The sequence below is a fragment of the Lontra canadensis genome, unplaced genomic scaffold, assembly GCF_010015895.1.
Source record: "Lontra canadensis isolate GAN:19392208 unplaced genomic scaffold, GSC_riverotter_1.0 scaffold94, whole genome shotgun sequence".
NCBI lineage: Eukaryota > Metazoa > Chordata > Mammalia > Carnivora > Mustelidae > Lontra > Lontra canadensis.
The window spans coordinates 3,845,262-3,866,869 of record NW_022631088.1 but is presented as its reverse complement, the minus strand read 5'-3'; the positions used below and the strand labels follow the sequence as shown (position 1 = coordinate 3,866,869).

Genomic DNA, 21,608 nt, shown 5'->3' with positions numbered 1-21,608 from the left:
TCCTGATATATAATACTTTGCAATATGTAGTCACAACTGTTTTATACGAGAGTTGCTATAAATGGGAGTATTTTAAATACCTTTATCCAGCTTGATAGGTCTACGCAGGAATAACACACAGGCTTTCAAATTAGCTAACAATCTTTTAAAATCTAGGGAGTCTGCCCATTAGTGTTCTTACCACCCAGCTTAGTAACGTGACATTCTAATGGGAACACTTGGGTCTCTCTTGCGTCCATGCAGCTGAAGCAAGCCCGTCTGGAGCCTGGCGGCTCTGGGTCACAAGCTGGCATCAGGCTGTAGCCCCAAGGATGCTGTGTCCTGGAAGGCCATTCTTTGATGACACCTGACCTTGTGACAAGTCTTTCTTTTAAATTTCTGCATGTGGTTCTTAACTTACTGAAGTACTCAGAGCTAATTTTGCACTAACCCAAACATGGCACGTTGACTGGAGTACCTGGGTACTTGTTCCACTTACCCTCCCTGTCCAACGACAGGTATTATCTTCACATTTTGTTGCACATTATCTCCATTTTTCTTCTTGGCATGGTAGATCCCTTGCCACTCCTATAAATGGAATGTAAACATCAATCGATTGTCCATTCAAAACAAACACAAGAACATCTTCCACTTCAGGTTCTGACTCACTTATCAGGGTTACAGCAATTAGGATTATAAAAAAATCATCCCAACCTCACAGTTTTGGGTATCTGACCATTTCCCCCAAGTCCATCCCCTCCGGAGTTGCCAAAAAACACCAGCCCGCCATGGTGTGAGTGGTCACGGGTTTCTCGGGGCTGTCTGCTGGCAAAAGAGGGCCTGGGCCCAAAAGGGAAGCACGCTGCCTGGCTGCAGCACCCAGACTCCTCAGACTCTCCAATCTCCCCCAACATCTGGGAGGGGGTGAACCTTAGGACTGGGGCAGAGAAGGGGCCACCTCTGCTGCCACCTGCATGGTGGCCGGCTACTGCCCTCTGGGACGTGTGAGGGTTTCCGTCCCTCGAAAGGAGGTGGAGGGGGAGCACAGCCAGGTCCAGGCTCAGGTAGAAGAAATCGGAGACCTTAAAAGCTGGGGGCGCAGCTACACCAGCTGTGCTCTCATGATCAGACAGAATACACACGGATCCTAGAGTGAAACCACAGAGGAGGCATGCACACACCGAGACCACAGTGAGAACGGGCGCTGCAGGTGGCGCCCCTACTCTTGGGGCAGAGTGGAGAAGACTGGGATGGAGCTGGACTTTGTCACCACCTAAAATGTTCTGAATTCCTCCAAGAGTTACAAAGGTCCTTAAGCTATGAAGAGCCCTAAAATCCACTATAGGACACTCAACTCTTAGGGTGTTCTCTAATCTTCCGGACCTTCTAGATCCCTTAGGACCTGGTGCTGACTGAGGCAGGAAGCAGATCACCATGGCAGCCTTGGTGGCCTAGCTCAACTCTCCTGTCCAGACACTCACACAGGGTCCATTCTAGAATCTTCCATGCTTACAGCCTGGCAACCTGCATGCAAATGCCCACAGGAGAATCTCCTCTTCAGGCTCCTCTGAGAAAGTGGATTCAGCAGAAGCCAGGACATTCTGACAGAAGCAAAGGAGGGTTCCTGATGCTCCCCCCGCCCCGGTATACTTGTGAAAAGACTGTGCGCCAAGGAAGGACTGAAGTAAGAGCCCGAGAGCCCAGCTCCGTGCTTACTGGCCTGGGGACAGAAGGGAGGTGAGGATCTGACACACTACAGTTCTGAGAGGAGAATGGCCTGTGGCAGGCAAGGGCTAAACAGGGGTCCTGAGACTGGAAGCTACCGCCGGCCTTCCGTATCCACAGCCCACGTACCTGCTGCGGGAGGCTGCAGCAGACAGGTATAAGACTTACTTCTGAAGCTCACTATCAAGAAAAATGGGGGAAACTGATTGTAGTGGTTTGCAAAACTCTGTGAATAGACCCAACACCAGTGAACTATAGACTTTAAATGGGTGAATTGTATAGTATGTGAATTCTTGATTATTCTCAATAGAGAATTCTCTCATTAGAGCTGTTACATAAAAGAGAGGGAGAAAAATGGGAGACCAATTCAATCCATCCATCAATTAGCACTTATAAATCTATCTGCAGGGCTTTCTCCTCTAATCCTTTCTGAAGAGACATGAGCAGCTGCCAGATCCCAAGCAGAGGAATAAGCCAGTCGAACCAGAGCTCCGCGTTCTGGCTGAGGAACTGGGCAAGCGAGCCAGGGCCTCTGCTTGGAGAACAGCTTTGCCTCTAAGTTCTCCAGTCACTAACAGAAACAAAAAATAGTTACTTAGCACAGATCCTACTTTTATCAAAAATATTGGCCTCTCGGGGCACCTGGGTGGCTCAGTAGGTTAAAGCCTCTGCCTTCGGCTCAGGACATGGTCCCAGGATCCTGGGATCGAGCCCCGCATCGGGCTATCTGCTCCGTGGGGAGCTTGTGTCTCTGTCTCTCTGCCTGCCTCTCTGCCTACTTGTGATCTCTGTCAAATAAATGAATAAAATCTTTTAAAAAAGATTGATATTGACCTCTCATAAATATATGAGTTTCAGATCTTGAGAATAACGCAGTACTACCTTAGAATGCGATGATGGAAGATCCCATCTGGTAACGCACAGAAAGTCAGTGAAGTCTGACATGTGGCAAACATTCAGTAAATGGCCTGTTTCTGGCCCAGGTGGTTTTGCACATGCCTCCCCGGGCCAGGCTCCCGTCCTAACTGTACTAAGGCCCACACCCCGCTTCTGTCCCAGGGCAGGCTAACACCGAGCTGGGCTCCTCCGACTGCTACGACAGCCCCCTCTGGGTGCCCAATCAGCGGGCTGCTCTGGCCCCAGGGCTGGCACAGGGCCTGCACACAGTCAACCATCAAGGTCACTGGGGCTTCTGTTCCCTGAATGGAAAAGGTAGGCCAAGGTCAGAGCATAGAATCCCTGCAGCCAGGCCGAGGGACGGGAACTCTGCGCCAGATCAGAGTGACCACTCGGGAGCGCCGCGTGCGCTGACTGGATTCAGCCAGCACCATCCAGAGGCGGGAAGGAGGCCCCACGCGGGTCAGGCCCAGGCACTCAGATGCACGTTTAACAGACACCACAGCTCAGTGATGAAATGGACACTGAAGGGTAGAGAGGAAGCAAAACCACTCCAGGAATGGAGTCCAGGGAAGAGTCCAGGGACAGGCGGCCAACAAGCAGAGACCACAGAGGCTGGAGAGGACGGGATTTTTGTTGGGGGGACGAGGTGAAACTGCTGTTAGACAAGGCAATTTCATGATGGCGGCGGGAAGCTGCTCGAGACCCTGGAGAGCAGCTGCAGCTCGGAGGGGGGAGGAGCGGGCCGCCCCCGCAGAGCAGCCAAGGAGCCTCGCGGAACAAGGAGCTTCTTGGGCAGAGCAGGGACAAAGAACCCTGGTACACCTGAGAGGAAACGGGAAGAGTCAGGAGAAGTGGGGAGCCTACGAGGAGGAAAGCAGAGGAGCCATGGGAACTCCAAGTTTCCAGACACTTGCCTCTGCAGCCAGGCATCAGGTGCAGGCCGGCGCCGAGCCCTGACATTCCCCCGGCACCTGCAAGACACAGTGTCCAAGGGAAGAGCCCCCGGAAGGCTCAGGTGCGTGAGGAGGAGAGAGCATGGGTTCTAGAGCCCTGCCAGAGAAGTCTTCGGGTCGAGGAAAGGGAGGCCATCGGGAAGGACATACACAGCGATGCAAAGAAGCATACGAGCATGGAGGCTGAAAACCAAGGTCCCCTGATAGCAGCGATGCCTCCCCAGAGAGGAGCCCCTGGCTGAGAGCACCAGCTGGAGGGGCCGTGCAGAGCCTGTTTGCGGGCTCTCCGCTGGAGCAGCATCGGGACTTCTTCTCTGCCCCCAAGTGGCACACCTGGGCTCTGACCCTCAGAAGCCCCCGCCCGAGGGGCTAACCACCTCCTGAGTCCCCATTCTGGTTCCCAGGGCACCTCTGGGCTCTTCCCCCTGAGCCCAAGGCCAGAGTCGCCCTGCTTCTCCCTCCCTCGGGAGACTCAATCAGAAAGGCCCCATATTCTTTCATTCCCAAAACTGTGCCCAACCAAGCCACCAAGCCAGTCCTGTTGCAGAGTCGCCACGAACCAGCAGGGCGCGGCCAAAGGACACTGGCTGCTCTTCTACCCTAAGAACTCCAAGATATGTCAAATCAATAAGCAGGCTCCTTTTTGAAATCAAGAGATATGGAGGTCAATAATGTGATAATCTTTCAGATTCTCTGCTCACAACAAACATGGATTTTAGAGAACAGGTCTCCTGCTGTTCAAGCCTGAGGCCCTTTGTACTGGTGCCAGGAACATTACTTAGGAGGCGAGACGCTCTTCACATGGATTTGGCTGCATCCCACGCCTCACGTGCCCCTCACCGTCCCCTCCCCTCTCCCCTTGCTTTCCTCCATGACGGTGGGATGCCCCAGTGTTCCTGTGGTCAGATCAAGGCGCAGGAGGGCCGTCCTCTCTGGCTCCTGCCCAGCTGGCCCTCACAACAAAACCACCGGCTGACCCCTTCTCTAGCAGGACTGGGAAGGCCATGGGAAAGCCCCACGCGGCTTCTGGATCAGTGAGACTGCTGTCTGGTCACTGCCTTCTGAGGGTGCCCCTTCTCAGTGAGCGAGGGAACCCGGCGTGCCTGAGCCCCCGAATGACTCTTCATCCATCTCCGCCTTCAGGGCACTTTCCAGAGGACCTGCTACTCTCTCTTGCAAGAAAATCATCATCCTTGACAGAAAGGTGGAGGCAGAATGGGATTCGGCTAGCGCCCACTTCTGTTATTCTCCTGGGAGCGTGTCACTGGGCCCTCACCGCCAGCCTGCCCTCTCCTTGTTTTCACTGCAAGGCAAACTGGTGTGCTCAGGGCCAGAGGAGAGCAAAGGGACAACAAGCCCACGAACAGCATCTCAAGGGCCCAGGTACAGTGGCGGTACAGGCTCTACAGAGCCCTTCTGCCCTCTCCATGGCAGACTGCTCTGCTGGGCTACGGGGAAGGTGGTGGCCGGATGCCACAGGACAGCAGGCGAGACAGCAGGTCACCAGCGTTCGAGTGTTTTGCGTAATCAGATCAACAGTCTCTCCCCAACTTCCAAAAGTTAAAAAGAGCCCAGCAGGACAGACTCTGAAAAGCAGTAGCCTTTCCTTGTCATCACACATGAAAACCTAGTAAGTGTGCGGGGCCGGCAGAAGCCAGTGCTCCGAGAAATACCCTTGCGGACTGAGCCTGCCTTCCTCCCGCCTGACCCTCCGGCACCACGATAAAGTGACCCGTCATGTTCACGGTCTGGAACAGGAGTTCTCTAAGGTAGCAGCCTGTGTTCACTCTTCTCTCTGGACCAGAACCTAGCAGAGCGCCGGCCCGCAGGAGCACTCCAGAAAAGGCTGAACACATGCACGAGGCTCAGAGACTTGTTGGGCTCAGATGTGTTCTGAGACTCTGGGACCTCACTGGCAATCCTCTGCCCAAAGGCACGTGCCAACATCTACCACTCAGACCATCCATTATTAGCAAGATCAATTTACTTATTACAGAGAAGAAGACACTGATTTCAAGTGTCAAAGTTACTCTGCATAACAGCTGATCATACCCTACACTTCCCTGATCTTCGTTTCCTCATCTGCAAAATGGGAGTAGCAGGGACACCACCACCGGCACTTCCCCGGGCTCCTGGGAAGAGTGAGACTCACATTACCTGGCACATGCCACACTCAGTGAATACGTCTCCTTCTTTTCCTCTTTGTTACGTGAAAGTAAAAAAGGTATGACCTCTTACTTACCTTGCCTATCCTGATGCACGAATTTATAGTATCGAGCAAATCAGCCTTTTTTTCATTTATAGGCACTTCTGCTAACTCCTTTCCTATTAATTCACCTGACTGATAGCCCATGGTTGTTTCAAATGCAGGATTTGCATACTGGGAGGAGACAAGAGAAACAACATCAAGCAAATTAAAAGAGAATTTGAAAAGAGGACTATGGAGGGCATTCACCCAAGCTCTCACATTTTCTGCCCAAAAAGCTCAGGGGCCTGGAGCTTAACCATGACAGTTCGAAAGCCATAAAAGCAAAGCCCCAGGAGATCCCTGGAGTCCAGAGAAGCCTCTGTTCTGGGGACACCTGGTGGTCTGCTCTGGTCCCTGGGGCCCCAGAAAGAGGAGCTGGCCCCATCCCCCTTGAACACCAACAGAGGAAAGAAGCCACGTGGGGACAGGCCCAAGGAGCTACAGAAGGACTTTTTGGGTGTCAATATAGTAGAATGAAGCACCAAGGCTCTCCTCCAGCAAGTCACCCAACCCTGCAAGTCTCAGTCTGTGCATCTGTTTAATGGAAAGGAACCTCTAGGTGGCCTCTGGAATGTGCTGGGAAAGCAGGCTGCAAACTGGGAAGTGTTCAGAGGCCAGGCCGTGTGGCTGAATTTCAGGGAGGACCAGAGGACTAGAAGAAAACGTACAGGAAAGTTGTGCCTGATGAAGCTGTCACTGACAGCACTTAAGGTCTGTGTTCCTCGCTAGACACGGGAGGGAGCCCTCGGCACACAACGCACCCACTGAGAACCTCCTGACAGATGGCAGGCTCCTGGGACCATGACTACCACTGCCGTCTGTACAGCTGGGAGACGAAGCAGCCCGCCCGACCACGCTCAGGTAGGACAGCGGCTGCCTCTCTCTCCCGAGCGAGTGGCAAGTTACAGTGGAGAGCGGGCCTGATCGGGAGGGACAGGAAGGCGAGGCTGATTTTCGGACAGGAGGAGCGTTTCCTCGGCACAAGCCCTCTTCTGCTCTCTAAAAGTAGAAGCCATGTTATCTCAAGCTGCTTCTGTGAAGCCGCTTTTGTTCAGCAACTACTAGGCTATTCTGGAAATTCTGAGTAGTTTCTAGTAAATTTCTATAGGTGTAAACTCTAGTGAGAAAGGCCAGAGCTTGCAGACCACAGTGGTAATTCCTCTGCATACGAGTCTCCTCTTGCTAAATAAGCAAATGGAAAGGTGAGCAGTAATAAATGCAAATGTGGCATTTCCACAGAATGTTTTCTAGCACCTTAATTATTAGTATATTTTCTTATCTACTGGGAACTTTAAATTATAATTATGTATTTTAGATTTTGTTCTGATAATCCTCTAAGGAAAACTTGGTCTCTTGAACTTGAAAAAGAAAAAAAAAGATCATACTGGAGAGGTTCAATCCTAAAAGAAGAAACAATACCAGAAATTCAGAAAAATGAACTTCCCAAATGACAAACCTGTATAACGCGGTCTTCACTTGTAATTTCAATTGCTTCTTGACTTTTCTCTAATGCAGTGAATATTGAGTTACAAGCCCTTAATGGGTAGGAAAAAAAAGGGGGGGGACTGATTAATGTCAATACCACAAAAAATATAATACAATCTTGGGTTATTGCATCATTGACTTATTTAAATGTGTTTTTCATTTGAGGATAAGAGTAATAAATACTAACTCAAGAAAAAGGAGGGAAATATTAAAAAAGAAAAATGTTCCACAACCCCGCTACTTGCGACCACGACTAAAAAGAAAAATGTTCCACAACCCCACTACTTGCGACCACGACTACAACGCACAACGGATGTTCCCCCCACCCCCACCACTTCCAGCGTGAGGACAGGGTGGGACACACGCCAGGCCAGATCACAGCCCTTCTCCCACTCTGTGCCCCTGCGCACAGGACTGAATCTCTCGAGTCTTCCTTCTCCCCATGTCCCCAGTCTCCTGAGGACTACAGGAGAGAAGAGAATCAAGAATCCTGCACAGAGCCCAACAGAAAGGAGGCTTTCAGTCACTTGTTACTCTTTTTTTGTGTGTAAAGAAGAATATGTATCTGGAAAGAGGAAAGAAATCGTAACAAATTACAAACTTAAAAAGATGATAATCATCACCAAATCCAGAAAAGTTAACCTTAACCTTAATCCATACCATTAACCTTGAATAAGGCAGGGTTAAGAGTGCCGACCCCCTGTGCAGTCAAAAAAATCTGCATGTAACTTTTGACTCCCCAGGAACTTAAATACTGGTAGACTACACCTACTGTAGACTGGAAGCTTTATCCATAATATAACCAGTCAATCAACACAGATTTTGTACGTTATATGCCATATATATATACATACATACACACACATACATAAACTGCTTCTCACAATAAAGTAAGCTTGAGAAAAGAAAATGCTAGTGAACAGATAAGGAAGAGAAAATACATTTATAGGTATTTAGTAAAAAGAATCCACATATAAGTGAACCTGCGCAGTTCAAACCCATGTTGTTCAAAGGTCAACGGTAATTTTATTAACAAGCTACCTGATACAGATCTATAGAACAGCTTCCGTATACACCTGGCAGTATAATCTTTGATGCCTATTCATATCACAACATAATTTTCACAGTTACCAGAAAGATAATTCAGTCTTCTCTAATGAAATATAGTTGACATGTAAGATTCTATTAGCTTCAGGTGTAAAACATAGTGACTCGACATTTGTACACATTGCAAGTGATCACCACAGCAAGTCTAGGTGTCATCTGTCACCATACAAAATTACTACAATACAGCTCACCCTTGAACACACAGGTTCAAACTGCAGGGTTCACTTATACGTGGATTTTCTCTAATACATACAGTACTGTAAATGTATTTTCTCTTCCTTATGATCTTTTTAGTAGTATTTTCTTTTCCCTGGCTTACTTTGTTGTGAGGACATAGTATGTAATACACATGTCATACAAAATCTCTGTTAATTGACTGCTTATGTTATGGATAAGGCTTCCGGTCTACAGTAGGCTGCTAGTACATAAGCTTCTGGGGAGTCGGAAGTTATACATGGATTTTCCACTGCAAGGAGGGTCAGTACTCCCAGCCCTGCATGGTTCCAGGGCTGACTGTATTACTTGACTCTGTTCCCCACGATGTACACTGCACCCGCCTGAGGTACTTCTAACTGTAGTTCTGTGCCTCAGGATCCCCTGTGCCTCCGGCCCCAACCCCCTTCCCTCTGGTAGCCACCACTCTGTTCTCTGTATTTACGACTCTAGGTTTGGTTTAGTTTTGTTGTTCAGATTTCACTTAATTATCTTTCTCTCAGGGCAAGATTTCATTCTTTTTATGGCTGAATAATATTCCATTATATGTGTGTGTGTATACACACACACACTACGGAATGAATATATATATATGTAAAACATCTTTTTTAAGCCACTTACCTACTGATGGCTACTCGGATTACTTCTATAACTGGCTATTGTAAATTATGCTGCAGTAAACCCAGAAGAGCTTACTACCTTTTGGAGTTAGTGTTTTTGTATTCTTTGGGTAAATCCCAGTAGTGGAATTACTGGCTCATATGGTAATTCTATTTTTAACCTTTTGGAGGAAACTTCTGTCTTCCACAGTGCCGCACCTGTTTGCATTCCTACCGACAGTGCATGAAGGTTCCTTTCCCTCCACATCCTCACCAACACTGTATCGTGTGTGTGTGTGTGTGTGTGTGTGTGTGTGTGTGTGTGTGTGTTTAAAGATTTTATTTATTTGACAGAGAGATCAAAGGCAGAGAGGCAGGCAGAGAAGGGGGGGAAGCAGGCTCTCCGCTGAGCAGAGAGCCCGAGGCGGGGCTCGATCCCAGGACCCTGAGATCATGACCGGAGCCGAAGACAGAGGCTTAACCCACTGAGCCACTCAGGCGCCCCTGGTATGTGTTTTTTTAAAAGATATTATCTATTCATTTGACAGAGATCACAAGTAGGCAGAGAGGCAGGCAGAGAGAGAGGAGGAAGCAGGCTCCCCGCTGAGCAGGGGGCCTGATGCGGGGCTTGATCCCAGGATCCTGGGATCATGACCCGAGCCGAAGGCAGAGGCTTTAACCCACTGAGCCACCCAGGCGCCTCTGGATCTCGTGGTTTTGGTTTTAGCTATTCTGGCAGGTATAAGGTGATCTCTCACTGGGATTTTGACTTGAATTTCCTTGAGGATTAGCGATCTTAAGTATCATTTTCATGTGCCTGTTGGCCATCTGTCTTCTTTCAACAAAGTATCTATTTAGATTCTCCACCCATTTCTTTATCATTTTTTTGTTACTTAGTTGTGTAAATTCTTTACATATCTTGGATATTAACTCTTAGAGGCTAGATGATTAGCAAATATCTTCTCCCATTCAGGAGGTTGACTTTTCACTTTGTTGGTGGCCTCCTTCACTGTGCAGAAGCTTTTTAGTTTGATGTAGTCTCATTTATTTTTGCTTTTGTGCCCTTGTCTTTGGAGTTTGATCCCCCCTCCCCCAAAAATCATTAAAACCAGTGTCAAGGAGCTTGCTACCTATTTTTCTTCTAAGAATTTTATGGTTTCAGGTCTTACATATAAGTCTTTAATGCATTCTGAGTTAACGTTTGTATAAGGTTAACATAACGGTCCAGTTTTCCTTACAACAATTTTAAAAACTGTCCTTTCCCCGTTGTATACTCTAGCCTCTTTTGTTGTAGGTTAACTGACCACATAAACATGGGTTTGTTTCTGAGCTCTCTGTTCTATTCCATTGATCCATGTGTCTGTTTTCATGCCAGGACCGTACTGTTGTGACTACTGTAGGCTGGTAGTGTAGTCTGAGATCAGGGAACGTGCTACCTCCAGCTCTGTTCTTCTTTCTCAAGATTCCATTGGCTATTCAGGGTCTTCTGTGGTTTCATACAGATTTGGGGGATTATTTGTTCTACTTCTGTGAAAAATGTCAATGGAATTTTGATACGGATTACATTAACTGTGCAGATTGCTTTGCACAGTATGGGCATTTTAACAATATTAATTATTCCAATCCATGAGCGTGGTGTATCTTCCTGTTTATTTGTGTAGTCTCCAATTCCTTTTATCAGTGTCTTACAGTTTTCAGTGTACAGGTTTCTTACCTCCTTGATCATTTATTCCTAGGCATTTTATTCTTTTTGAAGCAATTTTAAATGGGACTTATTTTTCTTTTGGATAGGTCACTATTAGTGTATAGAAATACAAAGGAATTTTGCATATTGATTTTGCATCCTGGAAACTTAGTGAATCGTTTATTAGCTCTAGTAGCCTTTTGGTGGCATCTTTAGGGTTTTCATCATAGAGTACCATTTTATCTGCAAATAGTGACAGTTTCACCTTTTCATTTCCAATTTGGATGCCTTTTATTTCTTTTTCTTGCTAACTGCTCTGGCTAGGACTTCCAGTACTACGTTAAATAAAAGTGTGTATGGTGGGGGGGGGGGGGGAGGGGAGATTGTCTTGCTTCTGATCTTAGAAGGAAAGCTTTCAGCTTTTCACTACTGAGTATGGGGTTATCTGTGAGTTTGTCATACGTGGCCTTTCTTACATTGAGATATATTCTCCCATACCCACTTGGAGTGTTTTTATTATGAATGGATGTTACACTCTGTCAAATGTTCTTTCTACATTTATTGAGATGATCATAGGATTTTTTAGCTTTCATTTTGTTAATGTGGTGTATCATGTCGATTTGATTTGTAGGTTGAACCACCCTTGTATCCCCACCCCCCCAATAAATGATCCTATATGATCCTTTTAATGTATTGCTGAATTCAGTTTGCTAATAGTTTGTTGAGGATTTTTGCATCTATGTTCATCAGGGATAGTGGCCTGTCATTTTACTACTTTGTGGCATCCTCATCTGCTTTTGGCACCAGGATAAATCTGGCCTCATAAATTGAGTTTGGAAGAATTCCTTTTTTTTTTTTTTTGAATACTCTGAGAACTGGTATTAATTCTTCTTTGAATGTTTGGTAGGTTTCACTAGTAGATTTCACAAACATTCACTAGAATATTTATAGATTTCATCTGGTCCTGGACTCTGTTGTTGGGAGGTTTTTGATTACTGATTCAATCTCCTTACTAGTAATTTGTTCATATTTTCTGTCTCTTCATGATTCAGTCTTAGAAGATTGTATGTGTCTAGGAATTTATCCATTTCTTCTAATTGTTGGTACACAATTGTACAAAGTTGTCTCTTGCGATTCTTTATATTTCTGTGGTATCCTAAGTTCCCTTTCATTTCTGATTTTATTTATTTGAGCCCTCTTTTTTTCTCCTTGGTGAGTCCAGCTAAAGGTTTGTCAGTTTTATCTTTCAGTGAACCAGCTCTTAGTTCCACTGATCTTTTTTGTCTCTATTTCATTTATTTCTACCCTGATCCTATTTCCTTCCTTCTACTAACTTTGAAGCTTTGTTTGTTCTTCTTTTTCTAGTTGCTTTAGGTGTAAAGTTATTGTTTAAGATTTTTCTTTTTCTTCAGGTAGGCTTGTATTGCTACGAACTTCCCTTTTAGAGCCACTTTTGCTGCTATCTCACAGATTTTGGTGTGTTATATTCCTTCTTTCATTTGTTTCTAAGCATTTAAAAAAATTCCTCCTTTGATTTCTCTGATAGCCCTTTGGTTGTGCAGTAGCATATTGTCTTATTCTCCACATTTTTCTGTTTTTTCCAGTATTCTTGTAATTCACTTCTAGTTTCATACCATTGTGGTCAGAAAAGATGCTTGCTATGATTTCAGTCTTCTTGAAAGTACTGAGACTTCTTTTGTGGCCTAACATGATCTATCCTGGAGAACGCTGCATGTGCATTTAAGAAGATTATGCATCTTGCTGCTTTTGCATGAAATGTTTTGTATGTATCTATTAAGTCCATCTGGTCTACTGTGCTGTTTAAGGCCAATGTTCCATTATTTATTTTCTATCTGGATGATGTATCCACTGATTTAAGTGGGCTAAGTCCTCTACTACAATTATATTGTCAATTTCTCCCTTTATGCTTCTTAATATTTGCTTTATATATATTCTGGTGCTCCCATGATGGATGGATCTATATTTTAAAATGTTGTATTTTCTTCTGGGGTTGACCTCTTTATGATTATGTAATGTCCTTCTTTTCTTTTATTACAGCCTTTGTTTTAAAGTCGATTTTGTCTCATATGAATATAGTTATACCAGCTTTCTTTTTGTTTCCAGTATGGAATATCACTTTCCATCCCTTCCCTTTCATTCTGTGTGCATCCTTACTTCTGAAGCCAGTCTCTTGTAGGCAGGCACACAGACGAGTCTTTTTGAAAATTATTAATTTTTGATTCAAGTATCATGCTTTTTGATTAGATAATTTAATCTATTTACACTTAACGTAATTATTGGGTATTACTGCCATTTTTGTTCACTGTTTTTTGGATGTTTCTATAGTTCCTCTCTGTTCCTTTCTTCTCTTTCTCTCTTTCTTTCTGGTTTGATAACTTTCTTTAGTGTTATGTTTACATTTCTTTCTCATTCTCTTTTGTGTATTTGCTGTAAGTTTTGCTTCGTGGTTACCCTGAAGTTCACATATATTGTCCTATATATTTAACAGTCTATTTTAAGTTGGTAACAACTTAAATTTGAACATAGTTCAAAAACATAGTTTTACTAACCCTTCGTTTTGTTTTCAATGTCACATTTTACACTATTTTATGTATCCCTTAACTAGTTATTGTAGCTTTCCTTAATTTTACTACTTCTGTCTTTTGACCTTCATACTGGCTTTATAAGTGATGAATCTGCTACCTTTAGTATAGATTTACCTTTTCCAGGGACATTTTTTACTTTCACATATTTTCTTATTATTAATTAGTGCCATTTCTTTTCAGCTGGAAGAAATCAGTAATTTTCTAAGCAGAAACTCTGCAGGTCAGAAGGAAATGCCATGACTTACTCAAGGTGCTGATGGTAAAAACCCTGCAACCAAGAATACTCTACCTGACAAGACTGCCATCCAGCGAGACCAAGAGTTTTCCAGATAAGCAAAAGCTAAAGTTCATCACCACTAATCAGCTTTACAAGAAACGTTAAGGGGAGTTCTTTAAGCTGAAAGAAATGGCACTGTTCTATTTAAAGTTACACCATAATCTATTCAACAAATCCCCCATGATCGGACATTTAGGTTGCTTCCAATTTAGTTCTCTTATATGCCTCAGAAGATGGAAAAAAAGAAAGCAACTGCCTGCTTGTTCATAAAATGCAGACAATATTAAGGAAACTAACAATAGCAAAGCTTTTACATTATTCCTGGTATTAACAAACTATCTCACTAAACAAAACAAAGCAGCCTAGACAATAGAAATTAGCTTTTATTTCTTGGCTATATAAAAATCAAGTGATGAAATGTGAATTATATATCAATGAAACTATTATTTAAAAAATAAACAAATAAACAATGAGCAAGAAGTTCCCAACTCTGATATATCAAGCTTAGAGCAGATGGATCTGCGAGAAGCTCTACTCGGTTTTATCATTCTTTTTAAAATTGTTGCAGATTTAATAAATAAAAGATAGTATATCATTCTCATTTTCATTTCTTTGATTACTAGTGAAGTAGATATCTGTCTTTTCACATCAACTTGCCATTAATATCTCCTGTGAACTGCCTGATCATGGCCTTTTTAATTTTTTCTACTGGATGTTTCCATTTTTCAATGATCCATCGAAGCTCTTTATACTATTGGGTTTTAACCTGTCTGTCCTATATGCTACAGACATATTCTATTCTCCCCCATATGTTATTTATCTAAAAATGTAACAATATTGGGGTGCCTGGGTGGCAGAGTCAGCTAAGCGTCTCTCAGTTTTGGCTCAGGTTGTGATCTCAGGATCGTGAGATCGATCCCCCCATCAGGGTCCATGCCCAGCAGGGAGTTCTGCTTAAGATTCTCTCTCCCCCCGCTCTGCCCCTCACGTTCATGTGCACACGCTCTCTCTCAAATAAATAAATACATCTTTAAAAAAAATAAAAATTAAAATGTAACATTTAAGGTTTAAAAAAAAAAAAAAACTGTAGACAAGCCTAACATTTTTACAGTGTTTAATCTGACTCTTTCTTTACCCAATCTGGCTTTTATGCCATGCTGAATTTAAAAAGACTTCATCATCCAATTACATATGTTCGCTTATATTTTTAGTAGTCATGTAGCCCCACTTTTAACATCAAGTCTCTGGAATTTATTTTGGGGTTGGGTGTGAGATCAAGATGTAACTTAATTTTCCTTCCAAACAGTTAACAAGTTGTCACAATTCTATTCACTGAAAAGTCTGCCCTTTTCCATGTTGATTTAAGCTGCCATGTTGATCATATGCTAAATTCGTAAATATACTCAAGTCTATTTCTACACTTTACATTCCAGTTTACTGATCTAGCGGCAACACAAAGGTGTTTGTTATATAGCTTGTTAGCGCATTTGAGCATCCAGCAAAACAAGTCTGGATTTCTCCCAGGTCTCTAGCCCACATCACCCCCTTCCCTTCGTATCTTCCCTTCCCTTCACTACGGACTTCTCCCTTGGTTGCCAGCTGGGGCAGAGAACAAAGCAGGGCATGATGGCAGATGGGGACAGAGAGGTAAGCAGAAGACGCACCACAAGAAAGCTGTGCAGGCCATATCTGAGAGCCTGGACTTCATCCTAAAGGCAATGGGGAGGTGGAAAGCCCACTCACGAGTGGAACTGCATGTCACTGTGGTGTGGAGAATGACAAGGAGGAGTCAAGAAGGATGCAGGGAGACTGACTGATAGCTCAATAGTCCTGTAAGAGGAAAGAGTGGCCTAAAGAGGAAGGTAAGTGGGCACATTCCACAGATACTCAGGAAGCAAAACCGACAGGACTGGATCAGTGACTGGCGTTGGGGATGCGTGAAGGAGACACGGTGGTTTCAGTCTAGGACCACAGGGGAGGTGATGCTGTGTTCACTGAGCTAAGGGATGCAGGAAGGAAGGTCAGAGGTTACAGTCAGATTTAGGGGTGAAGGAGAGACAATGACTGCAGGCTGGGAAAGGCTGATCACACCCAGAGGGATTCCCTGTGCTGCGTGCCACTTCTGAGGTCTCAAATCTAACTCACTTCATCCCCCTGGGGGTCACTGCTGCACCCTGACCCGACCAGATAAGCTCTAGTATCAGCAACTGATGAGGACGCGTTCCTCTCAGGCCGACAGCCTCACTTGCTGTGGGGACGCTGCAGCCGGCCTGCATCCCGAGGGAGGGAGGAGCAGGCCTCAAGGCAGCCATCCACCTCAGCTTCCTGACAAAACCCGGCAACCAAGCTCTTCTGGACACTTTACTAGCCTTGAAACACGTCTGCTCGTCAGAACTTCTCTGCTACCTCAAGCTTCATTTCCTTTGGTCTGGGAAGTACTTCTGCTTCCTGCACATGGAACCCGGCACTGGTCCCCACTCATCTCCCTCCCTCAAGACCTGACCCCCTTACCTCTGTCCTGGGCACCTACACACACAGTCACCTCATTCTCCCCTTGGTTCCTGGAAATGTGCAAGAACAGAACACCCAAGGAAGAAACCCAGGATGACAAAGAGCTGCTGACTTTTTCCTCCTTCTATCAAACTCATATAATTTTACTAATTTTTTGCTTTTCCAATCGTACAAGGAACTAGGTTTCTACTCAATTAACTTAAAACAAAACCTACTGCTCAGGAGCAAATTACAAAATGATTATCTGCGGAGAAGAAAACGTGTCACCTAGCAAAGATAACTAGTATTGGTAGGTTGGGGTGTACACAAGGTATTTTTTATTTTTGTAAAAAACTAATCAGATAATTCAGTATTTCTATTTCCAGCCTGCTTTTTCCGTCTACATTCTTTCGGAGCCCCACCGCTAAGTGCGAGTCTCCCATCACTAACAGGACCACTCGAGGGACGCCCAGGTGGACGCCAAGAGTCTGTGTGAGGAGAGTCCCCAGGTCGCCGCCCGCTCCCACCTCAGCGGGAGGTCGGTCAGAGCCCAAAGAGCCACAGCCCAGACCTCCCTGGCGGAGCCCCCTGCACACTGCGGCGCGGGCATCCCAGCCGGGGCGGGACCCATTACCTGAGTTTGAGCTGGGACCGCACCTCTCCGAACTCCAGCTGGAGCAGCTCGTTGTAGCAGGCCATGAGACTGGGGTTCTCCACATACCTCTGCGAAGAGAAAGGACACGTGGATAAAGCAGTGCGCCTCCGGAAGTCAGTATGTCCATCCACAAAAACACCTCTTCAGCAGACTTCTCCAGCGGGTAACGGGAATCTAAAACCTGCATCTTTAGTGATGAACAGGAACTGAAAGAGGAAACCTGTGGTACCAAATGAGCTCCGACAAAGGCTCTGTTTGAGGTGAGAGAATTTTGGATGTCTCCATGTTGCAATCAGAGCCTAGAGTATGTGGAAGGAAGAAATCTATGTAATTCAAGTCCTACTTCCATTAACTGCCCGAGCGCACTCCACGTCCTCGTTACAACCGTTCACGCTCACAGGAAGCAAACACACGCTTGCGCTTCTCTTTGCCCCAGGATTTCACAAAGAGAACCCCTACTTGGGCGACACCTTCCTACGCTCACCTTGAACCACGGCTCAACCAAGCCACCAAAGGCTGGCCCTCCACGGCTTTGTCCCATGGCCCTTACTGCCCTGTACAGTGACGACCTCGTGTAAGAACATTTATGTAATGGAAGCATCTCACCACACAGCAAACGACACAGTTCAAGAAGTGTGGACCCATTCCACCACCAAATTATGTATTCCATGAAGACATCTTAGAAGTCACTGTGTTCTGTCACCTAGTTCCATCGAGGTAGCAGAAATATTTGGGAACAGTTACTCACCCCTATTTCTATGACTCTGGCTCAATGCATGGCTGATCCTCTGCGTTGAGGAGGAGGCTGAGGCCTACGAGGCAGGCCAGGGCCTCTGCAGGTCACCACCTCCGAGCCAAAGCCAGACCAATCTGGAACATGGGCCCCTCAGAGGTCCTGGCTCTGCCACAGGCAAGGTGATCAGTCTCCCACTTAAACAGTGATCAGGATCTTGCCTGAGTGTCAAGCAGCTAATGGTCAGCCCCAGGTTCACGCCCCGTAAACGATATGACCCTGACTGAGGTCCCCACTCTCCTGGGCCGGCTTCCTCACCTGCAGAACAAGACCATCCTGCTCACAGCCACTCTGGATGACCACGAGCACCAAGTGAGGCCATGGGCGACAGCTCGAACTGCACAGTGACCAGAGAGTATGGTGACTGCTGTCTCTGGGAGGCAAGGGGAGGAGGCAAGGCCGGCCGTGGACACGGTGGTCCCTAATCCACAGGCCAAAACCTAGCCCTTCTCATTCACAGAAGTCAGAGAGGTGCCGTGGCTCCCAGCTCTCACAGCTGAGAGAGGAGGACGGCGCTGGACCCGCCATCTGCTCTTGGTCAGCTGGACCCGCCATCTGCTCTTGGTCAGCCCCGACTCCACAGAACCCTGGAGAAGGCCGTCCACCCGCACGGGCACCTACCGCTGACTCATCAGGAACAGGGAGGAGAGTCCTGGGCACAGTGCTTGTGCCACTGCCAACAGACGGGGTGGGGACCAGAGCTGTCCAAGGGCACGGCTGGCCTCACTTGCTCTGCCGGTGAGATCGTGGGATGTGGAGACACGTGAGCTTATAAATGGCCTCCCAGGCATGCAACCAGATTCTTCACTGGGTGTGAATGCACATACCCAGTCTTCCCAGCCTTTCTCCAACTTCCATGTATGTCTCAAAGGTCCCACGAGTTCCAGTTCCAGAGAAGGGCACTGGGTCCAGGACGCCTGGGAAACAGGCTGCTGCTCCTGCACCTTCAACAGCAGCTGGCCTCCTCCCCCTACCCCATCCCACCAGAGCAGCCCGGCCACAGATCCTAGGGAATCTGAGCTGACTCACCCTCGCTTTTCCAGAGCCTTTTTCCACACCCACCTTGCTGGGCCCCACCCAGTGGTTCTCAGCCCCAGCGCTATTAGAACGACCTGCAATCTTACAGACTAACACCACTGTGCGGGCCCCCCAACACCACCCAAAGGGCCTCTCCAGGGAAGCTCTTCCGGGGACTCTCACGCACAACCAGTCCTGAGGTGCACCAAGCCTGAACTTTTCACATGTTAATCAGCAAATGCCCGACTGAGGAAGCAAGCAGGTCTCCATCCATCCTGAATTCCTGAACGACGGCACTAACCCACAGAACAACTGACTGCCCCCTTGAAGACCAGAGACATCACTGCAGGGTTGTCTGTCAGGTCTAGGGCTGAGTCAAGCATTGGCACCACTGCCTACCAGCCATGGGACTTGGCAGAGTCACCGTGCCCTGTGTCAGCTCAGTATCCCGTTGTTCCATGAAGGTATGGGACCCTGCTTAAAGCAAGACTCATCTTCACTTGTGGTCCCCGAGGACTGGCCATCCACTTGAATTCCTCATCCACCTAACGGGGAGCCTGCTGCAGCCTCGCCTGCCAGGTCACGTACCTCTACAATGACTGCTTTCAAGCTTCTGTGCTTGGGGACGTGTACCCGAGATGGTCCTAGCAAAGGCTTCAGGGGACCCCTTGACCAAGTGTGAGGGGGAGATGGGGGAGAATATGTGCGTCGGTCGCTCTGGCACTTTCAAGTTAGCTTCATCACAGCTCGATTACACTAAGAAAAGAGAGGCACTGAGGTGTGCTAGCCCTCCCAGGACGCTCTCTCCAGTCCACACAGCTCTGCCAGGGCGCTGCCCTGCGGGGAATTTCAAACACACACATTCCCAACACGCATCTATGCCCTTCCAAAGAGACTTCATACAAATATAAAGCTTCAGGACTTCTGGCGGCCGTCAGTAAGCAAACACTCCAAGGCAGGTCACATTGTCTATCCCCAAGTTTCACTAGAAAGTGGAAGCAGAGGTCCTTGCTATAGACAGACAGACAGACAGACAGATAAATAAAGCCAGTTCTGAAGCCCAAGAGTAGTAACATAAAGGTCTGCAGAGTTAGCTGGGCCAGTTTCTGTCCTTGTGTGAGTGCTCTGCCCAGCAGGCTGGAGTGCGGCACGATCTGGGATCCACTAGTGAGAGGCGTCCACAGCTTTCCATCCCGGATTCTGTACTTACAGGAACACTGACCTTCCCAATGGCCACCCTGGGTTTTTCTCAGACAACTTAGTATGGATTCCTGGAAGTGAGGCGATGCGGGCAGGTGCTGAGATGGGTGTATGTTTTGGGGGTTGCAAAAAAAAAAAGGGGGGGGAACCATCAAACTAACAATAATCTAATGTGTGCTTTTTATATAAAATTGTGTGTATAGAATAAAATCTTTTTTTTTTAAAGATTTTATTTATTTATTTGACAGAGATCACAAGTAGGCAAGGAGGCAGGCAGAGAGAGAGAGAGAGAGAGAGAGAGAGAGAGGAGGAAGCAGGCTCCCCGCTGAGCAGAGAGCCCGATGCGGGGCTCGATCCCAGGACTCTGGGATCATGACCTGAGCCGAAGGCAGAGGCTTTAACCCACTGAGCCACCCAGGCGCCCCTAGAATAAAATCTTAAGTTCCATATTACTGGATGTTAGTATTGGAATCTGTGTTCTTTTTTGTCTGCATTTACTTGCTACCTTTGTTCATTTGTTACTAAACTTTTATCATTTTGTTTTAGAAATGTCATATAACTTACTTAATAAACCAGTCTGGCAGCATATCCTTAAAAAAAAAAAAAGGGAGAAATTAGTCTGTTCGCATACACTTGATTTTACTCATTCTGTCTTACTGTGTCTTCATGACTGGTTTCACACTGTTGCTTCCTTCTCCTTGTCAGCCAGTCTGACCAAGTTGCTGTAAAGTTATTTCCTCTCATGATTTAGAAGGTTTGTTAAATGTTTCTATTAATGGTTCCTTCCTTCTCGCTGATCTCAAAGGATTACACAGATTTCTTTACTACTATTCGAAAACAAGATGCCAATCACCCCCAGAATTGACTATCTCCCAGAGAACAAATGTTCTAGCCTGCGCATTTCCCAGAAGAAAACGTCGGAATACTTTCACCACCTGCTCCCTCGACCCATGTTGGCTAGATAAAGCCCTGAGAACGCTTTTACCTCCATCTCCTCCACACAAACTTTGAAAATGCCTACATTTTTGCTAAGATAGTCTAGAATTTAGAGACTGACCTATTGTTCAAATTTTTCTTTTGGCACATCCCCTGTTGGAAGAGTATTAAACCTTCCAATTTGTTTTTCCTTTTAGGTCTAACATGACCTAACATGGCAAATCATATTCTACTTGCATTTCAGACGTTCTCTAACCACAAATAAAGGTCTACGGCAGGTTGTTCACGCACACGCACACCTGTGTGCGCGCATGCGCAGGGGGAGGAGGGAGAGCCGCAGAGACGGGGACGTGGGAGGCGGGCACCGCAGGTTCACTGCTCCCCACTTCCCTCCACTTCATCCCTCCTCCCTCCTCTTCAAGTTTCTGTTTGAGTTCATCTGTGGTAGCAGTGGAGTCCTTTCTCAATCCTTTGCCTCCAACAGGGCACTTGGGGAAACAGGACTCTGAATTTTATGCCCTGTAAGGCGAACAAGGATTCAGCGAGGCATCCTTCTCCCGCTATAAGCTCTAATCCGATGAGACATTACTATGACTGTTTTATACAGTAAATGGGGGCTTATGTTTACCCCCAGAGTCAGCATTTTCTGGCTTCATTCCTTCTTGTGCTTCAAGACTTCCGCTTGGGAATCCCTCCTTCTGCTTGAAGCAGACCCCATACAAACTCTCCCCATTTCCATAG

General features: G+C 46.4%; 1 protein-coding gene across 2 annotated transcripts in view; it reads right to left on the bottom strand.

Annotated features, from left to right (window-relative positions):
* The window catches only part of PDE8A (phosphodiesterase 8A), a 145,515-nt gene that overhangs the window by 41,369 nt on the left and 82,538 nt on the right, over nt 1–21,608 (bottom strand). For both annotated transcript variants that reach the window (XM_032836978.1, XM_032836979.1), the window contains exons 6-9: nt 16,901–16,989; nt 7,262–7,340; nt 5,800–5,937; nt 479–567 (exon numbers count right to left, since the gene is read on the bottom strand). In XM_032836978.1, coding sequence (XP_032692869.1) covers nt 479–567; nt 5,800–5,937; nt 7,262–7,340; nt 16,901–16,989 — 395 coding nt within the window. The remainder of the gene's footprint in view (nt 1–478; nt 568–5,799; nt 5,938–7,261; nt 7,341–16,900; nt 16,990–21,608) is intronic.